The sequence below is a fragment of the Haliotis rubra genome, unplaced genomic scaffold (assembly GCF_003918875.1).
Source record: "Haliotis rubra isolate DU_JTF1 unplaced genomic scaffold, ASM391887v1 Scf83, whole genome shotgun sequence".
NCBI classification, from domain to species: domain Eukaryota; kingdom Metazoa; phylum Mollusca; class Gastropoda; order Lepetellida; family Haliotidae; genus Haliotis; species Haliotis rubra.
In genome coordinates, this window is record NW_025767557.1 from 684317 (window position 1) to 710578 (window position 26262).

Sequence of the window (26262 nt, forward strand, 5' to 3'; positions counted from 1 at the left end):
CCTACCTGCCACCCTCCAAGCAGACACTCTATCCACTACACCAGAGTTGGTCATCGATCAAACCACCTACCTGCCACCCTCCAAGCAGACACTCTATCCACTACACCACAGAGTTGGTCATCGATCAAACCACCTACCTGCCACCCTCCAAGCAGACACTCTATCCACTACACCAGAGTTGGTCATCGATCAAACCACCTACCTGCCACCCTCCAAGCAGACACTCTATCCACTACACCACAGAGTTGGTCATCGATCAAACCACCTACCTGCCACCCTCCAAGCAGACACTCTATCCACTACACCACAGAGTTGGTCATTGATCAAACCACCTACCTGCCACCCTCCAAGCAGACACTCTATCCACTACACCACAGAGTTGGTCATCGATCAAACCACCACCTACCTGCCACCCTCCAAGTAGACACTCTATCCACTACACCACAGAGGTGGCCAGGGGATCAAACCACCTACCTGCCTCCCTCCAAGTAGACACTCTATCCACTACACCACAGAGTTGGTCATCGATCAAACCACCTACCTGCCACCCTCCAAGCAGACACTCTATCCACTACACCACAGAGTTGGTCATCGATCAAACCACCTACCTGCCACCCTCCAAGCAGACGCTCTATCCACTACACCACAGAGTTGGTCATCGATCAAACCACCTACCTGCCACCCTCCAAGCAGACACTCTATCCACTACACCACAGAGTTGGTCATCGATCAAACCACCTACCTGCCACCCTCTCAAGCAGACACTCTATCCACTACACCACAGAGTTGGTCATCGATCAAACCACCTACCTGCCACCCTCCAAGCAGACACTCTATCCACTACACCACAGTTGGGTCATCGATCAAACCACCTACCTGCCACCCTCCAAGCAGACACTCTATCCACTACACCACAGAGTTGGTCATCGATCAAACCACCTACCTGCCACCCTCCAAGCAGACACTCTATCCACTACACCACAGAGTTGGTCATTGATCAAACCACCTACCTGCCACCCTCCAAGCAGACACTCTATCCACTACACCACAGAGTTGGTCATCGATCAAACCACCTACCTGCCACCCTCCAAGCAGACACTCTATCCACTACACCACAGTTGGGTCATCGATCAAACCACCTACCTGCCACCCTCCAAGCAGACATTCTATCCACTACACCAGAGTTGGTCATCGATCAAACCACCTACCTGCCACCCTCCAAGCAGACACTCTATCCACTACACCACAGAGTTGGTCATCGATCAAACCACCAACCTGCCACCCTCCAAGTAGACACTCTATCCACTACACCACAGAGGTGGTCATCGATCAAACCACCTACCTGCCTCCCTCCAAGCAGACACTCTATCCACTACACCACAGAGTTGGTCATCGATCAAACCACCTACCTGCCACCCTCCAAGCAGACACTCTATCCACTACACCACAGAGTTGGTCATCGATCAAACCACCTACCTGCCACCCTCCAAGCAGACACTCTATCCACTACACCACAGAGTTGGTCATCGATCAAACCACCTACCTGCCTCCCTCCAAGCAGACACTCTATCCACTACACCACAGAGTTGGTCATCGATCCAACCACCTACCTGCCACCCTCCAAGCAGACACTCTATCCACTACACCACAGAGTTGGTCATCGATCAAACCACCTACCTGCCACCCTCCAAGCAGACACTCTATCCACTACACCACAGAGTTGGTCATCGATCAAACCACCTACCTGCCACCCTCCAAGCAGACACTCTATCCACTACACCAGAGTTGGTCATCGATCAAACCACCTACCTGCCACCCTCCAAGCAGACACTCTATCCACTACACCACAGAGTTGGTCATCGATCAAACCACCTACCTGCCACCCTCCAAGCAGACACTCTATCCACTACACCACAGAGGTGGTCATCGATCAAACCACCTACCTGCCACCCTCCAAGCAGACACTCTATCCACTACACCAGAGAGTTGGTCATCGATCAAACCACCAACCTGCCACCCTCCAAGCAGACACTCTATCCACTACACCACAGAGTTGGTCATCGATCCAACCACCTACCTGCCACCCTCCAAGTAGACGCTCTATCCACTACACCACAGAGGTGGCCAGGGGATCAAACCACCTACCTGCCTCCCTCCAAGTAGACACTCTATCCACCACACCACAGAGTTGGTCATTGATCAAACCACCTACCTGCCTCCCTCCAAGCAGACACTCTATCCACTACACCACAGAGTTGGTCATCGACCAAACCACCCACCTACCTGCCACCCTCTCAAGTAGACGCCCCACTCTATCCACTACACCACAGAGTTGGTCATCGATCAAACCACCACCTGCCACCCTCCAAGCAGACACTCTATCCACTACACCACAGTTGGTCATCGATCAAACCACCTACCTGCCACCCTCCAAGTAGACACTCTATCCACTACACCACAGAGTTGGTCATCGATCAAACCACCAACCTGCCACCCTCCAAGCAGACACTCTATCCACTACACCACAGGTTGGTCATCGATCAAACCACCAACTGCCACCCTCCAAGCAGACACTCTATCCACTACACCACAGAGTTGGTCATCGATCAAACCACCTACCTGCCACCCTCCAAGTAGACACTCTATCCACTACACCAGAGTTGGTCATCGATCAAACCACCTACCTGCCACCCTCCAAGCAGACACTCTATCCACTACACCACAGAGTTGGTCATCGATCAAACCACCTACCTGCCACCCTCCAAGCAGACGCTCTATCCACTACACCACAGAGTTGGTCATCGATCAAACCACCTACCTGCCACCCTCCAAGCAGACACTCTATCCACTACACCACAGAGTTGGTCATCGATCCAACCACCTACCTGCCACCCTCCAAGTAGACACTCTATCCACTACACCACAGAGTTGGTCATCGATCAAACCACCAACCTGCCACCCTCCAAGTAGACGCTCTATCCACTACACCACAGAGTTGGTCATCGGATCAAACCACCTACCTGCCACCCTCCAAGCAGACACTCTATCCACTACACCACAGAGTTGGTCATCGATCAAACCACCAACCTGCCACCCTCCAAGCAGACACTCTATCCACTACACCACAGAGTTGGTCATCGATCAAACCACCTACCTGCCACCCTCCAAGCAGACACTCTATCCACTACACCACAGAGTTGGTCATCGATCAAACCACCCTACCTGCCACCCTCCAAGCAGACACTCTATCCACTACACCACAGAGTTGGTCATCGATCAAACCACCAACCTGCCACCCTCCAAGCAGACACTCTATCCACTACACCACAGAGTTGGTCATCGATCAAACCACCTACCTGCCACCCTCCAAGCAGACACTCTATCCACTACACCAGAGTTGGTCATCGATCAAACCACCTACCTGCCACCCTCCAAGCAGACACTCTATCCACTACACCAGAGTTGGTCATCGATCAAACCACCAACCTGCCACCCTCCAAGCAGACACTCTATCCACTACACCACAGAGTTGGTCATCGATCAAACCACCAACCTGCCACCCTCCAAGCAGACACTCTATCCACTACACCAGAGTTGGTCATCGATCAAACCACCAACCTGCCACCCTCAAGCAGACGCTCTATCCACTACACCACAGAGGTTGGTCATCTCCAGGATCAAACCACCTATCCAACCTGCCACCCTCCAAGCAGACACTCTATCCACTACACCAGAGTTGGTCATCGATCCAACCACCGACCTGCCACCCTCCAAGCAGACACTCTATCCACTACACCAGAGTTGGGTCATCGATCAAACCACCTACCTGCCACCCTCCAAGCAGACACTCTATCCACTACACCACAGAGTTGGTCATCGATCAAACCACCAACCTGCCACCCTCCAAGCAGACACTCTATCCACTACACCACGGTGGTTGGTCATCGATCAAACCACCAACCTGCCACCCTCCAAGCAGACACTCTATCCACTACACCAGAGTTGGTCATCGATCAAACCACCTACCTGCCACCCTCCAAGCAGACACTCTATCCACTACACCAGAGTTGGTCATCGATCCAACCACCTACCTGCCACCCTCCAAGCAGACACTCTATCCACTACACCACAGAGTTGGTCATCGATCAAACCACCAACCTGCCACTCTCCAAGCAGACACTCTATCCACTACACCACAGAGTTGGTCATCGATCAAACCACCAACCTGCCACCCTCCAAGCAGACACTCTATCCACTACACCACAGAGTTGGTCATCGATCAAACCACCAACCTACCACCCTCCAAGTAGACACTCTATCCACTACACCACAGAGTTGGTCATCGATCAAACCACCAACCTGCCACCCTCCAAGTAGACGCTCTATCCACTACACCACAGAGTTGGTCATCGATCAAACCACCAACCTGCCACCCTCCAAGCAGACACTCTATCCACTACACCACAGAGTTGGTCATCGATCAAACCACCAACCTGCCACCCTCCAAGCAGACACTCTATCCACTACACACCAGAGTTGGTCATCGATCAAACCACCAACCTGCCACCCTCCAAGCAGACACTCTATCCACTACACCACAGGTTGGTCATCGATCAAACCACCAACCTGCCACCCTCCAAGCAGACACTCTATCCACTACACCAGAGTTGGTCATCGATCAAACCACCAACCTGCCACCCTCCAAGCAGACACTCTATCCACTACACCAGAGTTGGTCATCGATCCAACCACCTACCTGCCACCCTCCAAGCAGACACTCTATCCACTACACCAGAGTTGGTCATCGATCAAACCACCTACAACTTGCCACCCTCCAAGCAGACACTCTATCCACTACACCAGAGTTGGTCATCCATCCAAACCAACCTACCTGCCACCCTCCAAGCAGACACTCTATCCACTACACCAGAGTTGGTCATCGATCAAACCACCAACCTGCCACCCTCCAAGCAGACGCTCTATCCACTACACCACAGAGTTGGTCATCGATCAAACCACCTACCTGCCACCCTCCAAGCAGACACTCTATCCACTACACCAGAGTTGGTCATCGATCAAACCACCACCTGCCACCCTCCAAGCAGACACTCTATCCACTACACCACAGAGTTGGTCATCGATCAAACCACCTACCTGCCACCCTCCAAGTAGACACTCTATCCACTACACCACAGAGTTGGTCATCGATCAAACCACCAACCTGCCACCCTCCAAGCAGACACTCTATCCACTACACCACAGAGTTGGTCATCGATCAAACCACCAACTGCCACCCTCCAAGCAGACACTCTATCCACTACACCACAGAGTTGGTCATCGATCAAACCACCAACCTGCCACCCTCCAAGCAGACGCTCTATCCACTACACCACGGTTGGTCATCGATCAAACCAACAACCTGCCACCTCTCTCAGGCAGACACTCTATCCACTACACCAGAGTTGGTCATCGATCCAACCACCTACTTGTCACCTCTCTCCAGGCAGACACTCTATCCACTACACCACAGGTTGGTCATCGATCAAACCACCAACCTGCCCTCTCCAGGCAGACACTCTATCCACTACACCACAGAGTTGGTCATCGATCAAACCACCTACCTGCCACCCTCCAAGCAGACACTCTATCCCACTACACCACAGAGTTGGTCATCGATCAAACCACCAACCTGCCACCCTCCAAGCAGACACTCTATCCACTACACCACAGGTTGGTCATCGATCAAACCACCTACCTGCCACCCTCCAGGCAGACGCTCTATCCACTACACCAGAGTTGGTCATCGATCAAACCACCACCTGCCTCCTCTCCAAGCAGACACTCTATCCACTACACCAGGTGTTGGTCATCGATCCAACCACCAACCTGCCACCCTCCAGGCAGACACTCTATCCACTACACCACAGTTGGTCATCGATCAAACCACCAACCTGCCACCTCCAAGCAGACACTCTATCCACTACACCAGAGTTGGTCATCGATCAAACCAACCTACCTGCCACCCTCCAGGCAGACACTCTATCCACTACACCACAGGTTGGTCATCGATCAAACCACCAACCTGCCACCCTCCAAGCAGACACTCTATCCACTACACCAGAGTTGGTCATCGATCAAACCACCTACCTGCCACCCTCCAAGCAGACACTCTATCCACTACACCACAGAGTTGGTCATCGATCCAACCACCAACCTGCCACCCTCCAAGTAGACACTCTATCCACTACACCACAGAGTTGGTCATCGATCAAACCACCAACCTGCCACCCTCCAAGCAGACTCTCTATCCACTACACCACAGAGTTGGTCATCGATCAAACCACCAACCTGCCTCCCTCCAAGCAGACACTCTATCCACTACACCACAGAGTTGGTCATCGATCAAACCACCAACCTGCCACCCTCCAAGCAGACGCTCTATCCACTACACCACAGAGTTGGTCATCGATCAAACCACCAACCTGCCACCCTCCAAGCAGACACTCTATCCACTACACCACAGAGTTGGTCATCGATCCAAACCACCAACAACCTGCCACCCTCCAAGCAGACACTCTATCCACTACACCACAGAGTTGGTCATCGATCAAACCACCAACCTACCACCCTCCAAGCAGACACTCTATCCACTACACCAGAGTTGGTCATCGATCAAACCACAACCTACCACCCTCCAAGCAGACACTCTATCCACTACACCACAGTGGTTGGTCATCGGATCAAACCACCTACCTGCCTCTCTCCAAGCAGACACTCTATCCACTACACCACAGAGGGGTCATGGATCAAACCAACAACCTGCCACCACTCCAAGCAGACACTCTATCCACTACACCACGGAGTTGGTCATCGATCAAACCACCAACCTACCACCCTCCAGGCAGACACTCTATCCACTACACCACAGAGTTGGTCATCGATCAAACCACCAACCTGCCACCTCTCCAGGCAGACACTCTATCCACTACACCAGAGTTGGTCATCGATCAAACAACCCAACAACTGCCACCCTCCAAGCAGACACTCTATCCACTACACCACAGAGTTGGTCATCGATCAAACCACCAACCTGCCACCCTCCAAGCAGACACTCTATCCACTACACCACAGAGTTGGTCATCGATCAAACCACCAACCTGCCACCCTCCAAGCAGACACTCTATCCACTACACCAGAGTTGGTCATCGATCAAACCACCAACCTGCCACCCTCCAAGCAGACACTCTATCCACTACACCACAGAGTTGGTCATCGATCAAACCACCAACCTGCCACCCTCCAAGCAGACACTCTATCCACTACACCACAGTGGGGGTCATCGATCAAACCACCAACCTACCACCCTCCAAGTAGACACTCTATCCACTACACCACAGAGTTGGTCATCGATCAAACCACCAACCTGCCACCCTCCAAGTAGACTCTCTATCCACTACACCACAGAGTTGGTCATCGATCAAACCACCTACCTGCCACTCTCTCCAGGCAGACGCTCTATCCACTACACCACAGAGTTGGTCATCGATCAAACCACCACCTGCCACCTCTCCAAGCAGACACTCTATCCACTACACCACAGAGTTGGTCATCGATCAAACCACCAACCTGCCTCTCTCCAAGTAGACACTCTATCCACTACACCACAGAGTTGGTCATCGATCCAACCACCACCTGCCACCCTCCAAGCAGACACTCTATCCACTACACCACAGAGTTGGTCATCGATCAAACCACCAACCTGCCACTCTCCAAGTAGACTCTCTATCCACTACACCACAGAGTTGGTCATCGATCAAACCACCTACCTGCACTCTCCAAGCAGACACTCTATCCACTACACCACAGAGTTGGTCATCGATCAAACCACCAACCTGCCACCCTCCAAGCAGACGCTCTATCCACTACACCACAGAGTTGGTCATCGATCAAACCACCAACCTGCCACCCTCCAAGCAGACACTCTATCCACTACACCACAGAGTTGGTCATCGATCAAACCACCACCTGCCACCCTCCAAGCAGACACTCTATCCACTACACCAGAGTTGGTCATCGATCAAACCACCAACCTGCCACTCTCCAAGTAGACACTCTATCCACTACACCAGAGTTGGTCATCGATCAAACCACCTACCTGCCACCCTCCAAGCAGACACTCTATCCACTACACCAGAGTTGGTCATCGATCCAACCACCAACCTGCCACCCTCCAAGCAGACACTCTATCCACTACACCACAGAGTTGGTCATCGATCAAACCAACAACCTACCTCTCTCTCCAAGTAGACATTCTATCCACTACACCAGAGTTGGTCATCGATCCAACCACCTACCTGCCACCCTCCAAGCAGACGCTCTATCCACTACACACCAGAGTTGGTCATCGATCCAACCACCAACCTGCCACCCTCCAAGCAGACACTCTATCCACTACACCACAGTTGGTCATCGATCAAACCACCAACCTGCCACCCTCCAAGTAGACACTCTATCCACTACACCACAGAGTTGGTCATCGATCAAACCACCAACCTGCCACCCTCCAAGCAGACACTCTATCCACTACACCACAGAGTTGGTCATCGATCAAACCACCACCTGCCACCCTCCAAGCAGACGCTCTATCCACTACACCACAGAGTTGGTCATCGATCCAACCACCAACCTGCCACCCTCCAAGTAGACACTCTATCCACTACACCACAGAGTTGGTCATCGATCAAACCACCAACCTGCCACCCTCCAAGCAGACACTCTATCCACTACACCAGAGTTGGTCATCGATCAAACCACCAACCCTCTCCAGGCAGACACTCTATCCACTACACCACAGAGTTGGTCATCGATCCAACCACCAACCTTGTCACCTCTCCAAGCAGACACTCTATCCACTACACCACAGAGTTGGTCATCGATCAAACCACCAACCTGCCACCCTCCAAGCAGACACTCTATCCACTACACCACAGTTGGTCATCGATCAAACCACCTACCTGCCACCCTCCAAGCAGACGCTCTATCCACTACACCACAGAGTTGGTCATCGATCAAACCACCTACCTGCCACCCTCCAAGCAGACACTCTATCCACTACACCAGAGTTGGTCATCGATCCAACCACCTACCTGCCACCCTCCAAGCAGACACTCTATCCACTACACCACAGAGTTGGTCATCGGATCCAACCACCTGCCTGCCTCCTCTCAAGCAGACACTCTATCCACTACACCAGAGTTGGTCATCATCGATCCAACCACCAACCTGCCACCTCTCCAAGTAGAGACACTCTATCCACTACACCACAGAGTTGGTCATCGATCAAACCACCTACCTGCCACCCTCCAAGCAGACACTCTATCCACTACACCAGAGTTGGTCATCGATCCAACCACCAACCTGCCACCCTCCAAGCAGACGCTCTATCCACTACACCACAGAGTTGGTCATCGATCCAACCACCAACCTGCCACCCAAGCAGACACTCTATCCACTACACCACAGAGTTGGTCATCGATCAAACCACCAACCTGCCACCCTCCAAGCAGACACTCTATCCACTACACCACAGAGTTGGTCATCGATCAAACCACCACCTGCCACCCTCCAAGTAGACACTCTATCCACTACACCAGAGTTGGTCATCGATCCAACCACCACCTGCCACCCTCCAAGTAGACACTCTATCCACTACACCACAGAGTTGGTCATCGATCAAACCACCAACCTGCCACCCTCCAAGCAGACACTCTATCCACTACACCAGAGTTGGTCATCGATCAAACCACCAACCTGCCACCCTCCAAGCAGACACTCTATCCACTACACCACAGAGTTGGTCATCGATCCAACCGCCAACCTGCCACCCTCCAAGCAGACACTCTATCCACTACACCACAGAGTTGGTCATCGATCAAACCACCAACCTGCACCCCAAGCACCTCTCTCCAGGCAGACACTCTATCCACTACACCAGAGTTGGTCATCGATCCAACCACCAACCTGCCACCCTCCAAGCAGACACTCTATCCACTACACCACAGAGTTGGTCATCGATCAAACCACCAACCTGCCACCCTCCAAGCAGACACTCTATCCACTACACCAGAGTTGGTCATCGATCAAACCACCAACCTGCCACCCTCCAAGCAGACACTCTATCCACTACACCAGAGTTGGTCATCGATCCAACCACCAACCTGCCACCCTCCAAGTAGACACTCTATCCACTACACCACAGAGTTGGTCATCGATCAAACCACCAACCTGCCACCCTCCAAGCAGACCTCTATCCACTACACCACAGGTTGGTCACTCGATCAAACCACCAACCTACCACCCTCCAGGCAGACACTCTATCCACTACACCACAGAGGGGTCATCGATCAAACCACCAACTTACCTGCCACCCTCCAAGCAGACACTCTATCCACTACACCAGAGTTGGTCATCGATCCAACCACCTACCTGCCACCCTCCAAGCAGACGCTCTATCCACTACACCACAGAGTTGGTCATCGATCAAACCACCCAACCTGCCACCCTCCAAGCAGACACTCTATCCACTACACCAGAGTTGGTCATCGATCCAACCACCAACCTGCCACTCTCCAAGCAGACACTTCTATCCACTACACCACAGAGTTGGGTCATCGATCCAACCACCTACCTGCCACCACCCTCCAAGTAGACACTCTATCCACTACACCAGAGTTGGTCAGCGATCCAACCACCAACCTGCCGCCCTCCAAGCAGACACTCTATCCACTACACCACAGAGTTGGATATCGATCCAACCGCCCACCTGCCACCCTCCAAGCAGACGCTCTATCCACTACACCAGAGTTGGTCATCGATCCAACCGCCAACCTGCCACCCTCCAAGCAGACGCTCTATCCACTACACCAGAGTTGGTCATCGATCCAACCGCCCACCTGCCACCCTCCAAGTAGACACTCTATCCACTACACCACAGAGTTGGTTATTGATCCAACCGCCCACCTGCCACCCTCCATGCAGACACTCTATCCACTACACCAGAGTTGGTCATCGATCCAACCGCCCACCTGCCACCCTCCAAGTAGACACTCTATCCACTACACCAGAGTTGGTCATCGATCCAACCGCCCACCTGCCACCCTCCAAGTAGACACTCTATCCACTACACCACAGAGTTGGTCATCGATCCAACCGCCCACCTGCCACCCTCCAAGTAGACACTCTATCCACTACACCAGAGTTGGTCATCGATCCAACCACCCACCTGCCACCCTCCAAGTAGACACTCTATCCACTACACCACAGAGTTGGTCATTGATCAAACCACCAACCTGCCACCCTCCAAGTAGACACTCTATCCACTACACCAGAGTTGGTCATCGATCCAACCGCCCACCTGCCACCCTCCAAGTAGACACTCTATCCGCTACACCATAGAGTTGGTCATTGATCAAACCACCCACCTGCCACCCTCCAAGTAGACGCTCTATCCACTACACCAGAGTTGGTCATCGATCCAACCACCCACCTGCCACCCTCCAAGTAGACACTCTATCCACTACACCAGAGTTGGTCATCGATCCAACCGCCCACCTGCCACCCTCCAAGTAGACGCTCTATCCACTTCACCAGAGTTGGTCATCGATCCAACCGCCCACCTGCCACCCTCCAAGTAGACGCTCTATCCACTACACCACAGAGTTGGTCATCGATCAAACCACCTGCCTGCCACCCTCCAAGTAGACACTCTATCCACTACACCAGAGTTGGTCATCGATCCAACCGCCAATCTGCCACCCTCCAAGTAGACGCTCTATCCACTACACCACAGAGGTGGCCAGGGGATGAAACCACCAATCTTCCCACGCTCCAAGCAGTGTTTGCAATACTTTTATTTGCCAGTTGGCCATCAGGCCCTGCTGCCGCCTGCAGGCCTTAAAAGCTACAGGCCCTGAATGAAATCAACAGGCCCGTTTTGTTGTTTCTACAAATCAATTAGCAAAGTCTATGACGCTGAGAGACGTTTGAATTTGCTAAAGACTGGTGTTGACATTCCTGTGCGGAAAGTGCTGAAATACCAGGAAGTGAAACTGTAAGCTATCGTAACACATGATGGATCATGGATGATTCCCGAACGTTAGTAAAGAAAAAAAAGAATAAACAAGGGAATGATTCGAAGTTGAAAAATAGACAGATAATATACTGAAGGCCACAAGGGCTTGCAGATATTTGAAACTGCCGGCCCGATACATAACAACCAGCGCTGGGCCTCCAGGCCTGCGATTATTTCAAATGCTGGCTCCAAGCAGACACTCTATCCACTACACCACAGAGTTGGTCATCGATCAAACCACCTACTTGCCACCCTCTAAGTAGACACTCTATCCACTACACCACAGATGTGGTTAGGGGATCAAACCAGGAACCAGACTACACTACAGGCAGATGATCAATCTGGGATGGCCAGGGGATCAAACCACCTACCTGCCACGCTTCAAAGCAAACGCTCTATCCACTACACCACATAGTTGGTCAGGGATCAAACCTGCCACACTCCAGGCAGAGACGCTGTCCACTAAACCATGGAGTCGTCATATAGCTGAAATATTGCTGAGAGTGGCATAAAATTGAACTCACACACCATGGAGGGGATTAGGCAACCAATTTTCCGCTTCAGGCAGATGCTTCATGCCCTGTATCTACAGAGGCGACCCAGCTTAATGGTAGGTTTGATATGTATGACAGGCAGCAAACAATACAAAGTCAAGTCACAATTTCAAATACCAACATAAGTAAAATTTAGTTTGCTAAGTTACCTTTTTAAAATGTCCATATGTCAAAAGTAAAATTTAATAAAAACAATGCCAAAGTACAGATTTAAGATTTTTGACACACTCTGTAAAGGGATTTTAAAACCCTGACACCAGTCCTTGGACTTTGTGACATACATTACATTTACGATTACACTTTCTCAGAAAACCCACACTCTGAGAGTCAGGCATGAAATCTCTGGCACTTAAAGTCTGCCATCTAACCCAGTCAGCCACTGCAGCGTCCACAAATATGGAAGACTGACAACTGGTAGTTTAGATCACATACTTAGTGTGGCCTTTGACAAATGTAAATAGGCAAAGAGTCCTTTCACATTTATTAGAATGTTTTAACCCCTAGTACACAACCAGAGCAATAAAACTTCAAACGAGTGACAAAAAACTTTCCATTCTATTTATTCCAGTCAACAACCAATATAACACACTTTTATAACAGCCTTAGGTGATATCACAGACATCTTTACACTGAGATTTTCCTCTTCTCAACCAGATTCTTGATGAAGAACTCTCCTGCTTTGTAAGAGGATCTGACAAGAGGTCCACTTGCCGTGTACACGAACCCCAGTTTGTTGCCAACTTCCTCCCAGTACTTGAACTTGTCAGGATGCACATACTCTTTCACTTTCAAATGACGCTTTGTGGGCTGCATATACTGTCCAAGTGTCAAACATTCAACTCCAATTTTCCTCAGATCTTTGAGAACAGCATAAATCTGTTCATCAGTTTCTCCTAATCCAAGCATGAGAGATGTCTTTGTGACAACATCCGGTCTGTACTTCTTGGCATGTTCCAACACAGACAGAGATTGTTTGTAGTTCGCTCTGGGATCACGTACAAACCGTTGCAACTCGGACACAGTTTCAATGTTGTGGGCAAAAACATCAAGACCGGAGTCAAGTACAACTTCTACTGCTTTTTAGATCACCACGGAAATCTGGAGTAAGACATTCAACCAATATAGACGGATTCTGAGCCTTGATCTGCTGTACTGTTTCAGCAAAATGTTTGGATCCCCATCTGCAAGATCATCCCTGTCGACTGAGGTTAACCACTCACGAAGTCAAGGCCCCATGATACAATAGCCTTAGCAGTGTTTAATGGTTCGTTTGGGTCTGGTGGCGGAGGAGCCCGAGATGTTTTAAACGGAGCAGAAACGACATCCACGGGTACACTCATCACCTAGGACCATTATTGTAGCCGCCGCGAGTACCGTGGTTCACCTCCACCCCAGCATTCTCCGATATTCGGGCATTTCGCTTCTTCACACACAGTGTGTAAATTCAGATCACGTAAGTTCTCCTTCAAACGACTGTAGTTTTTCCCCATTGGTATTTCAGTTTTCAACCATTTGGGCAAACGTAACCTCTCCCCTTGAACCTTCTTCATGCCTCCCTCGCCGTCGTAAGAGATGGGTAGGTCATCTGATATAAAGTCGGCGAGGTCAGGGCCTTGTGCAAGTTTCTCTTTCTGTGTATCGCTAAGAACTGCCCGACTTGCGTAAAATCGTCCGTGAGAAGTTTGAACGGTGTCATTTGGAACGGAGTTTGAGCGAGGTCTGTTTACTATTAAATAAGCACAAACACCTCTACTCGAGTGATTGATGACAGCTGTCTTCTGTAAAATGCGACTGGTGCACGCTTTCGTAAGACTTGCCGCCATTGTTGAAACTTCTGTGAAAGATGTATTACCTCAAGCGATGAAAACACGAGGACATGCAATAAACACCGACATTTCGGTCATGTCTCGTACGGATTGACTTCTTTGCAACTTTAACGAGTGACAAAATCGAGTAAATGCAAATGGAGTAGTGAAAGCTAAAACTGGTCGCACTGCTAATAAGCGCACTATGGGATGCGCAAAGATGGCGCACAGACAAAAGAAATTTAACCTGAATAAGGATCAAGTATTCAATCGAAAACAAGAATATAGAAATCAAAATCAAATCTTGCTAGGGTGAAGGCGGGTTTATCTAGACGTATTACCCAATAAACTCATCAAAACAACTCTGGAAAACCCGTGGTATATGTGGAATGTCAATCGTATCAATTTGGTATTTAAACGAATAGGTCATTTTACGTACCCTTGCCAGAGCGTAATACAGAAACGTACTCTTGCCAAAATCTGAATACAGAAACGTACTCCTTGCCAAATATCTATACAGAAACGTACAGAAAATCTGAATACAGAAATTACCCTGCCAAATCTGAATACAGAAACGTACTCTTGCCAAAATCTGAATAAAACGTACCCCTTGCCACAGAAACAGACCCTTGCCAAAATCTGAATACAGAAACGTAACGTACCCTTGCCAAAATCTGAATACAGAAACGTACCCTTGCCAAATCTGAATACAGAAACGTACTCTTGCCAAAATCTGAATACAGAAATATGTATACAGAAACGTACCCTTGCCAAAATCTTAATACAGAAACGTACCTGAATACAGAAACGTACTTTGCCAAAATCTTAATGCAGAAACGCACCCTTGTCAAAAGATCGTACCCTGCCAGAAACGTACCCCTTGCCAAACCTAAAACGCACCCTAAAAATCTTAATGCAGAAACGTACCTTGCCAAAGTATATGTATACAGAAACGTACCCTTGCCAAAAATGTATGCAGAAACGTACCCTTGTCAAAATCTGACACAGAAACGTGCCCTTGCCAAAATCGGTATACAGAAACGTACCCTTGCCAAAATCTGTATATATACAGAAACATACCCTTGCCAAATCTTAATACAGAAACGTACCCTTGCCAAAAATCTGCCAAATCTTAATACAGAAACGTAAATCTTAATACATTACTTACTCTTGCCAAAATCTGTATATGATTTAAACATATTTTATTCATGAAGATGAATTGGGATTTCAGTGAACAAGCATTACTGCTTATGTTAACATCGCCCCATGCAACGTATAATACAACATGAAATGGAGTGTTTGACGTCATCGATACTGACCATTGCATAAATATAATATTTTTAAATATATATAAATATATACAGATTACATGAAATACAACTATTCTCTAAATAGTCATAAGTTAGAGAGTTACAGTTGTGTGTGTCTAACAAGCCATTGTAGAAATATAAATCAATCATGAGAAGGTTGTTGAGTAAATTTAATTATTTTCCGGAGAAAATTTGAAGCGTTGTGTCTTGGTTATATAATCGTGGACGGATTCAACTATTTTCTGGTTTACACAGGGAGTAAGTTCTTTGTTTCCCTTAAGAATGGTATCCAGGTTATAACCGGTAGTGTAAAAATACATATTAAGTCTTGTCCGAGTATAGTTACGGCAAGTGAGGAAATAGTGTAGGGCGTTTTCACTCTGATGTCCACAAGAACATGGGCTGTCTATTAAATGTCTGTTATACTTATCGGCGTTTAGGTCGCTACATCCGAGCCTGAGGCGGCAGTGAACGATTTGGCAAAAAACGAGTGCCATAATTAAGGTCAAAGTAAATCTTATTTTCAGTTTTTGTAATTAGGTTCTTAAATTCTTTGAGACTACATGACGCTTTGGAATTTGGTGGGGCATTCCATAAATTTATTGTGGCAGGTTAAAAGGATTTAGCATAAGAGGCAGTGCGACTGTAAATTCCTTGTATTTCAGAGTTATTCCTCAAGCTGAAGTTTGTAGTTCCGGAGACGGAGTTTGGGATCAGGTCACAAAGATATTTTGGCAATTGGTTGTTGTACATTAAAAATGTATATAGAAACCTACCCTTGCCAAAATCTGTATGCAGAAACGTACCCTTGTCAAAATCTGATACAGAAACGTACCCTTGCCAAAATCTTAATACAGAAACGTACCCTAGGACAGGTCCATTCTGCATTGTGCCGTTTCTTGATCGGAACTGTCATACTGTTGTATTGGATACATATTTGATTGCGATATATATCTTACCCATCAAAAGTTTCGACTCACTAGTGTAAATGTAGCCACTTTCTTCAGTTGACTGTTCTAAACTAGATTTTGCAAAATATTCCATACTGTTTAAAGGTACTGTTTACACATGAACTGATGTATTGTAAAACAAATTCGTAACGTTGAAAGGTTATTGTCATGAGTTCAATAAATGATGAAACTCAGTGAAAACTGGTGGAGAAATTCATCTTCGATGTAACCTCATATATATACATAACATATAGTGAGTGCTTTAAGTGAGTCAATACTTTTATGGGTAGTATATGCGAAACGAACATACACAGTAGGGAATATTTCGCGATGCACAATATCACTGGCAATCAGTTGAACGGGAATAATTACATACGGTTTCGGTTTTGGGTTGCAGAATAAGTTTCTGATTTTGTTTAGGGAATATTTCTAAATACAGAAGCCTACCCGGAGTACACATGTGTAGTTCCGGTGCCAAAAACGAACCCTTCAGCGCTGTAAAGAATTTCCCATTCTCAACACCATCTACAAATGACATTTGAAATGTCAGTGTTTATCGCAGATCAGTGGGTTTAGTTTTACGCCGTTTTTAGCAATATTCCAGCAATATTACGGCGGGGACACCCGAAATGGGCTTCACACATCGTACCCATGTGGGGAATCGAACCCATGCCTTCGGCGTGACGAGCGAACGCATTAACCACTCGGCTACCCCACCGCCCCCTATCGCAGATCAATAGACCTAGACTGTACGGGTGGTTTATACGCAAGTACGTGTGACACGCGGAATTCAAAGTAATATTTCATGTTTTGTTTTCATAAGAACATCCCTCTTAGATGTCATCATCTGACTTGATTGTCTTCGCTCAAAGTGAGTCTAGTATACTCTAAGTTGTTATTTCTGGGAAAGCAAACTAGTCAGAATAAAGAGGGCTGTAGCGAATAAATGAAGTATAACCAATGGATTTATGAATATTCATAGCATGCCCAGAGCGCGGGAGTAACTTCCCCTGACATGTATATGAATATTAATTAGAGCAGCGCCCTCTATTTTGCAGTTGTCATTGTTTGCAGATATTATGCGTCAAACTTTATAATAACATTGGCTGCGATATACGTGCAAAGAAATTGAGGCATGCATGTATCTACAAACATCCAAGTACAGTTATTTTTTCTTGTGCATTTATAGAATATTTACTACATGAAATTGCATTTACGATTCTCCCTCCAGATAATCCAAGGGGGACAACTCTAAAGCTCCTCAAGACCCGACAGATGCTGTTTCTTGTGTCAAATGTATCAAATTTGTAAATATTTAGCTGTTACCATTGATGTAAAGTCTCACACACGTAAAGGTGGAAGACAAGTAAGTATTTAGGCCAACGTTAACGACTAAATTACCGTACAGAGGCCGTTTTCGTTGTGAGAAGTGGACACGCACCTCGAACAAATGCGTGGCCATTTGCATGAAACTTTAGCCGCCAGACTTTTTCAACAAAATTGTTAATCGTTCTTTAGAACTAACTCGATTTCAAGTTTACTAACGTTTTGTCTTTGAAATTAGTTGCTTGTTTCGAATACTAAAGATTTTCTGCATCAAAGAAAAAAACGAAGTGGCTGCTTTCGACAGCTGCTCGAGTGTGAAAACGAAGAATTTTTGCAGGTGCCTCTTGTTTGTTGAGGGGAAGAAAGACCTTAGATGAAAACCACGACTTGAGACCGTAACAAAGTGCTAAATATGTGGTTTTACTACATCGCCGAGTATCTGAGACAGATATGACTTTTCTATGAAATAGGAGTTACTAAGTTAGCATATGATTTATTAATCATTTCGTTCTTGATTGTGTTTATTTTTGGTGAGAGAGAATCCATTGTTCCCGTTTCAAAAGAAGAAAGATTTAGATAAAACCAGTGCCTATGTGATCATTTATATAGACATTGAGTGAACTGAAAGGATAGTTATCTTGTGAAGGCTGAAAATGCATTTTATCTAGATAGATTTTAGCAACAAAGAAGTTTCATAGAATGATATTCACTTTGCATGCTTGGCATTCTAAAGTTGAAATTTACTATTTAAGGTGTTACTAAACATTCATTCATTGTGGTGAATGTTATCCCTGCCCACATGTTGTATACCATGGCACAAGTTATATATCTCGCACATTGTCAGCCTCAGTATTGATTTGTTTAAAATGTTTATCAAAATTGGTCTATGCAGGTGCAGGTAATTTCTTATTATAACAGGGGGCACAAATGATCCATTCATCTAAAGCTCCAAATTTTCTTTGCCGAATGCATGATCATGGCACAGAACCATGCACATTTTTGTTGGTTTCTCCCAACTGGGAACCCAGCATCACTTTGGGGTTTCAACCCACATTATACTGGCACAGTGATATGACTGAAACACTATGTGAAGCAGAGTTTGTCTAAATCTCTCATTCTTATCATGTGATAGCCAGAATGAACTTTATTGGTTCCAAAGAATGGAGAGCTGGTGGGGAAGCCTGGTGGTTAAGGTGTTCGCTCGTCAAGCTAAAGACCCGGGTTCGATTCCCCTATGTGTGAAGCCAATTTCTGGTGTCCTCTGCCCTGATATTGCTGGAATATTGCTAGAAGTGGCGTAAAACTAAACTCACTCTCTTGAATTATTTCCAAGACATCACCTCATTAACAGTGGTTCGAGTTGCGAAGGGAGCTAGCTCTAGATACAGACTGGAGGTTAGTTTCATATCTAAAAGCGCATGAGGCTGAGAAAGCAATAAACTGCGTCTTCCATTACACAAATCATTACAATTATTGTACAGTTTAGCGAGTCATTTCCATCTGTATGAATAACAGCATTTTGCTTTTCGATTGTTAGATGTGTTTGTCAATATTACTGAATAATGAATTGTGGATCACTCACCAGCTGGTTGCTAGAGGTGTCGGGATGTGGGCCTACATTTTAATCAAATATTAATGAATCCAAGAGAGTCATCATATGTTGAAGTAACCAATATGTGAGATAGGAAAGGTGGGTGGGTAATTTCATTATCTTTGTTTGTAGATATAAAGAGTATTCTACATGAGAAATCAGGAACCAAACTGTATATTATTATAGGATATTTATATAGCATACATATCCACACAACCAGTACATGCTCAAGGCGCTGGATTGTTCCCTTGATCAGTGGATGTCTTTTTCTGGCATTGCTTTTTAACCAGCTCAACTCCCTGGGGAGTATTCAACTCATGCAGCCTGTTAGGCACAGCTAGTTATCACTCCACCTCACCCTCACAAGGTACAGAGTTGCAGCTGGGTGAACTGGGACACATAGTCACAGTATTTCGTCCAATGATACTGTACATTACAGTAATACTTTACCCATAACTAGGTGTCTGCACGTGTTCGTGTGTCCACCATCTGGTCACCTACCATCAGATGAGTGGGTTGTTTTTAGTGCAAAGGGTTGTGTACTGCACACTAGGGTTTGTGACAATGTTGAAAGAGCCTGCAAGTAATGTTTGCTCAAAGGTTTTTACACCTGGTCACAGGTTGGGACCGATCCAGGCACTTTTTGCTTTCTAGCGCGGCGCCTTGGACAGCTCACCCACTATGCCCCACAAAAACAGAATAGTGAAAACAGAAATGTGGGCCCACTTATCTTTTTCTTTGTAGAGGCTTTTGTGAATGGGCCCTTATTTTTAACAAAGAGTAAAACTACAAATCCTAGCATTTAAAAAAAATATATATTGACTGTAGTTATGCAAAAGAAAGAAAAACAAACTTACCAACAAAACTGTAGGCAGAAATGTGGGTACACTTTTTAAAAATTCTGTTTAGCGACTTTCTGAGTGGGCCCACTTCTTAAAATTATACTGTGTAAATATATTCTTCTTAACTTAAAAGAATTACAATTGAAAACATTTTGAGCTATAAAAAACGAACTCATGTGAAAAGATTTTATTCATTCAATTTCAAAACAAGATGCAGCATATTTTTTTACCCAAACGTGTAAGGCCCAGTGCAGCTGTCACTAGGCAACTGACGTCAGTAGCAATTATTTCAACTTTTGTATTCCTTCTTTTCACTGAAATCAATCACTTATTGTCAGTGATCAAAAATGCAGTTTGAAATTTGAAATCAACAAGTCTGTCATGATTATCAGTATAATTGGGTGTGATTATATTGATAGGAAGTTTATCATATTTCACACTGAAGCTGAAGAAGACTTTTCACACATTTTAGATTAACGCTATATTCTCAGAACCCTTTCATGTACTATAATGATTACGATACAATAATAACGCTGTAGAACATTCCAAGCAGAAATTCGGTGTTTAGCATATGACCCCAATCAATATCATCAAAGGTCAAAATCTCAACCAATGGCATCATTTGCAGCAAAAGTAATCATGTCGTTTGCTATTATTTTACTATGTAGTAACTATTTCATGCATTTTATATAAATAAGTGAGGCTTAGATTGTATTTATGAGTATTTATTCCGTCAGATATCTGTGATTTCTTGTCAATAACGTTTCAAATGATGTTTAGTTTCGAATGTGGGCCTACATTCGCATGTGCGATGAAGTGAGAGAGCAACCTCCCTTGAACCACTGATAATGCGGTTTCGCCCTCCAAAAAATGGAATCACTCAGGGATTTAGACTGAATACTGTCAGCTCTTCCATGCTCTCATTAGGGATTGCCAGTGTTCAAATTTGCATTAATGCTGTAATTGCAGACACTGTTCTTTATATCAGTTTTAAAACAATGTTAGGATGAGTAGAAATTACTTCAGTTGAAAGGTAAAATGTGTACATAGAAACTTGCTTTGGAATGAAACTTTGTGTAATTATAGTTTATGAATATGTGTAAACCTGGTTGTCATATGGCTGAAACAATGCTGATGTGATGTTAAATTTTAACTAGCTCGCTCACTCACTCACTCACTCACTCATTCTCTCATGACATTGGTTGACATGTCCATGTATCCCAGTTGCGTAGATCAATGCTCATGCTGTTGATCACTGGATTGTCTGGCCCCAACTTGATTATTCACTCACTCACTCACTCACTCATTCATGACATTGGTTGACATGTCCATGTATCCCAGTTGCTTAGATCAATGCTCATGCTGTTGATCACTGGATTATCTGGCCACGACTTGATTATTTACAGACCGCCGCCATAGAGCTGGAATATTGCTGAGTGAGGCGTTAGCAACAAACAAACTAAAAGCAGCTTCAAGTCATAATCACTTACTAAAACAACACCAAATATTCAATGATGCAATGCTTGATATTCCCTATCACATAAAAAGTGTTTCGCACAAGATATGGGATGTATGAAATTATAGCAGTGTTTAGAATCATGTTTACTTTTGCTGATATTCCGGTCCATCTGCTGTAATTCATGCATACAGAGTGAGTAATTTACATCACGGTCCTATGGCCATGTGTTATTTGTCCTAACACAACCACATTGTGTCATTGCAGAATGGCCAACAAGAACAAAGAGGAGAAGTTTTCCAATCACCCATGTCACAGACTCAGTGTGCCCGCAGCAAAACGCTTCTGGTGCCGACACTGCTTCGAGATGTTTGACGACCCCATTTCCAGATGGAGGCACAGCAAATCTTGTAAGAACACCAGCCTCAGCAACATGACCAGACGTCGAGAACAGGAGGCGTCAGCTCTGGAGGCGTACTGCGAGTCCACAACAGGGAAAAAGATGGACAGTGATGGCAGGAACGTTGTCTTGCCAAACCTCAACCCCAAGACAACCAACAAGGCGTATGCTGGACCCAAGGAGAACAACTGGGTCGATCTCAGCTGCTTCATATGTAAGAAGCAGTTTACAACCATGGAGGAGATGAAGGATCATGTCCGAGTCCCGTGTAACAAAGTTATTCCAGTCACCAGCGATGATGTGTTCCCCTTTGCTACACGTTCCACCCCAAAACCATCTCCACCAGATATTATCTACCACGGCGGCAACAGTCGACAAGGAGCCACGCCAGCAGGAGCAGTGTATGAATTGGAAGACGATGCTCCCGTAGCCAGTAAGAGGACACCATCACCCCTTGACCCATCCAATCTTTCCAGTGAGACCATGGCAGCAGTTGAAGCTCTCAACATGATGGCCCGATCAGACAAAGTGAATCTTACTCAGTTCCTGAATCAGTTGTCTGAGGGAGGGTTTGTCATAGAGCAGGCAGCAGGGACGTCGTCCAGTAGCGACTCGCAGGACCGCGAGATCGTCTTTACCGTCCAGGGTGATGTAGGTGAGGGGAACCTCCTGCAGCAGGGAGGAGATATTACAGTAGAAGTAGCAGAGGATCTGATACGGATGGCACAGCGGGTGAGAGTGGAGGCAGTGGAGAGAATCGTTGAGGAGCAAGTGCAGGAGGAAGTGGTTCAGGAAGACCTGGTTCAGCAGACCGAGGTTCAGTACATTCAGGATCACAGTCAATACATCCAGGAACAGGCCCAGTACATAGAACAGGCTCAGTATGTAGAACCGCAGAACCAGTATGTCCAGGAACCAGCACCTCAAGAACAGATACAGTTCGTTCAAGAGGAGCCTCAGTTCGTTCCAGAACAACCTGAGTACTCCACAGAGGCAGCAGCAGCAGGTGATCAAGAGTCAACCTACACTATTGTAAATATGGAGACGGGGAAGCAGTCCAGTGAGGCAGAGCAGGCGATAATCAGCGAGGCCCAGCTTTCTAACGTCAGGATAGAGTCCTTGACGTCCGACAACGCTCAAATTCTGGTGGTGCCAGTAGACCAAACTGTTGTCACCAAACAGGAAAGTAATAGCAATGCAAGCATTCCTGGTAGTAAGAGAAAGCTAGATGAGGACAGTTCTGTAGCTGAGGGAGAAGTGCAAGTCAAACTTGAAAATGGGTCTCAGGTGAAAAAACTATGCATGGAAGTAGTGACAGAGCAAAATGTAGAGGACTCTAATATTAATAAAGAGGCTTTCGAAGCTAAAAAAAAACTTCGATTTTACAGTGAAGGTTTGACTGTGCAGGAAAAATGCAATAAAAATTCTGAACCATCAGAAAAATGCACTTTGGAGACTAGTTTAAAACAGCCATGCGATAATGTTGAAAATTTGTCAAAATTGCCGCATCAGGAAACAACTGAAACTCCTAGTCATTTATCTGACACACACACTGATACAACTTTTTTAGATGAAATTGATGGCTTTTTCAAGCCAGTGACCGAAGATATGATGAAAGTTGAGGAACCTACTATAGATATTAGTGCATTAATGACTGTTGAAAGTACGAGCCCTGAAAATAAGAGTCATGCTAAAACAAGCCCTGAAAAAGAAATGACCGCAATCAAGAAGATGCCATGCCGAAAGAGACCACCACCAGCTTCACCTAAGAAACTCCGATCATCATCACGCAAATTGGTACTGACCCCAAAGAAACGAAGACTTGTTGAAGAAAAGGAAAAGGTGACCAAGAAAAAAAAAATCAATGAAAACAGCTTGAAAGCTAAGACACAGCCTCAGAAGGTCAAACCAAAACCAGCTGAGTCACCCCCAAAGAAAGAATCTGTCCCAGCACCTGAAGGAAAACCCAAAAAAGTACATCCTCCAAGACCCCTGAAGTGTCGAGCTTGTGAAAAAGTGTTTAATTCCGTAAAACTACTTCAAAAGCATAAGAGTGTTCCATGTGTTGTGAAAATCACTCGTAACTTGTGCCAAAAGATTTTGAGACCAAAACGTGCCTTGCCTAGACCTCCTGAGAAGAAAGTCGTCAAGAGGAAGCCTGTGAATAAAGACTCAAAGAAACCCAAACTGTTGCCTGTTGGTTTCCGAATACAGGCACAGTGGATCCCGTGTAAAAGGGATAGAAAATCATCAAAAGGCAGAGGAAGACCACGGAAACAAAATATTCACTATGAGAAGAAGAAACGCATCATCTTACCAGACAGGACGATTGAAGTTTCATCTTTGTGTGAAAAGGAGCAATTTTTCTTTGAACTTGGTTTAGTATGTTCAGATTACATCCTGAAAGAGTTCCGCCGACCTTTGCCCCAAGTGGAGATAACTACCTCTTTATCTGTGAGCATTGAGAACGATATTTCTGACAAGTCATCCTTGGTGACATTTCACCCCCACTGCTGGAGAAGATGGAGCCAGTGGATGTTGGAGAGATGGAGTCTTCACAACCACCAGACTTGACCTGTGAGGAGGATGGGGAGCTGGAGCCACCATTGCTAGAACCAGTGCATCTTGGCCAGGGGGGAGAGCATGGAGGAACGAAGGAGGATCAGGAAGATGGATGTCAGGTTCCAGCTTCAGAAGATCCATCTGTCAAATCAGAGAGACATTTCTTAGATTCCTTCGTCTCTGAACATCCCATTTCTGACGATGATGCTTCTAAGGGTGTTCCTGATCGTCACTTCTCTGATGTTGTTCTACCAATGGACAGCGAAGGGATGGTGCAGTCTTCCAAGCAGCCAGATATGATTCAGCAGCTTAAATCAACGTTAAAAACTTGTTCTCCCCAGAAAGCTGTAAGTGCTACGTCAAGTCCAAAATTACAAATGCCTGATATCACATCTGATATCTCTCCACAGTCAAAGAGAAACCTGTTTGAAACCTTACAAACCATGTGTTCTAGTTCACCAAAGAAAGACTGCATCAGTCCCTATGCCAACTCCCCCAATCTGAGTGTAAGTGCTCTGTGTACATCAGCAGGTGCAAGCATGACTGTCAGTTCCTCCACCAAATCAAGTCTCAGTTCTCTCTCACCAAAGAAATGTCTAAGTACCAACTCTAGTCCAAAAAAGACCCCGAACATACTTGCCAGAAAAGCGTCCTCAGAATCAGGAGCCAAGGATCGTGGTAGTAGTATATTGGACATCGTAGCTGAGAGCATGGGTTTAAATGACACTGGTACTGATAGTCCAGTCAGGTCCCCTGCTACGACAATAGTGTCACCAAGCAGAGACAGCCATCGGTGTAAATCTGTTGGGCAGAGACACATGGCCACAGAAACCTACCTCCCTGTTCAAAACTGTAAAAAGAACTTGTTTGAAAGTTGTGAATCTCTTCTTCCATCAAATACCCATGACAGGTCTAGAAGTTTGAATAATATTTGCAAAACGAACTCATTCCAGTCTGAGTCGACAGGTCACAAAGACATTTCTCTGGTAGGTAAAAGCAAAACCTTGGATCAAATCCGGCCTACTGTGTCTCTAACACCATCTAAATCTGGACAAATAATTGTGAGTCCTATTCAGCGGGAGAGCTGCAGTGGTGTCAAGCGAAAGCTATGCGATGCTGCTACTCAGTGCGAAGGCATGACAAGCTCCTCCCCAGTCAAGACGATGCTGGGTCAGCTGGAACAGAGATTGAAGCTGCTGAAGTCAGCTCTTCGGAACCAGAATGGAGTTCAGCAGGACACGGAGGACAGTCTCAAGACAGTGTTGAAAGACAAGAAGGACCTTCTACCACAGCTTGTATCTGTGTTATTGAAGCATGGTTCAAGTGACATCGATAA

At 46.3% G+C, this 26262-nt stretch overlaps 2 protein-coding genes across 2 annotated transcripts; one reads left to right on the forward strand and one right to left on the reverse strand.

Moving 5' to 3' along the window:
• Positions 1 to 13228: 13228 nt before the first annotated feature.
• Positions 13229 to 14624, reverse strand: LOC124262292 (lipoyl synthase, mitochondrial-like). Its single transcript, XM_046696777.1, is given in 6 exon segments — positions 13229 to 13764; positions 13766 to 13863; positions 13866 to 13896; positions 13899 to 13988; positions 13990 to 14055; positions 14058 to 14624. Coding segments are annotated over 6 exon segments (1191 nt in total). The 5' UTR covers positions 14508 to 14624; the 3' UTR covers positions 13229 to 13308.
• Positions 14625 to 17994: 3370 nt separating this feature from the next.
• Positions 17995 to 24953, forward strand: LOC124262272 (titin-like). Its single transcript, XM_046696757.1, has 2 exons — positions 17995 to 18115; positions 22232 to 24953. Exon 2 carries the CDS (start codon positions 22233 to 22235, stop codon positions 24936 to 24938), a length of 2706 nt encoding a protein of 901 aa, XP_046552713.1. The 5' UTR covers positions 17995 to 18115; position 22232; the 3' UTR covers positions 24939 to 24953.
• The last annotated feature ends 1309 nt before the right edge of the window (positions 24954 to 26262 follow it).

Coding starts and splice junctions, on each gene's coding strand:
- LOC124262272 (XM_046696757.1), top strand. CDS start 22,233: ATGGCCAACAAGAACAAAGAGGAGAAGTTTTCCAATCACCCATGTCAC.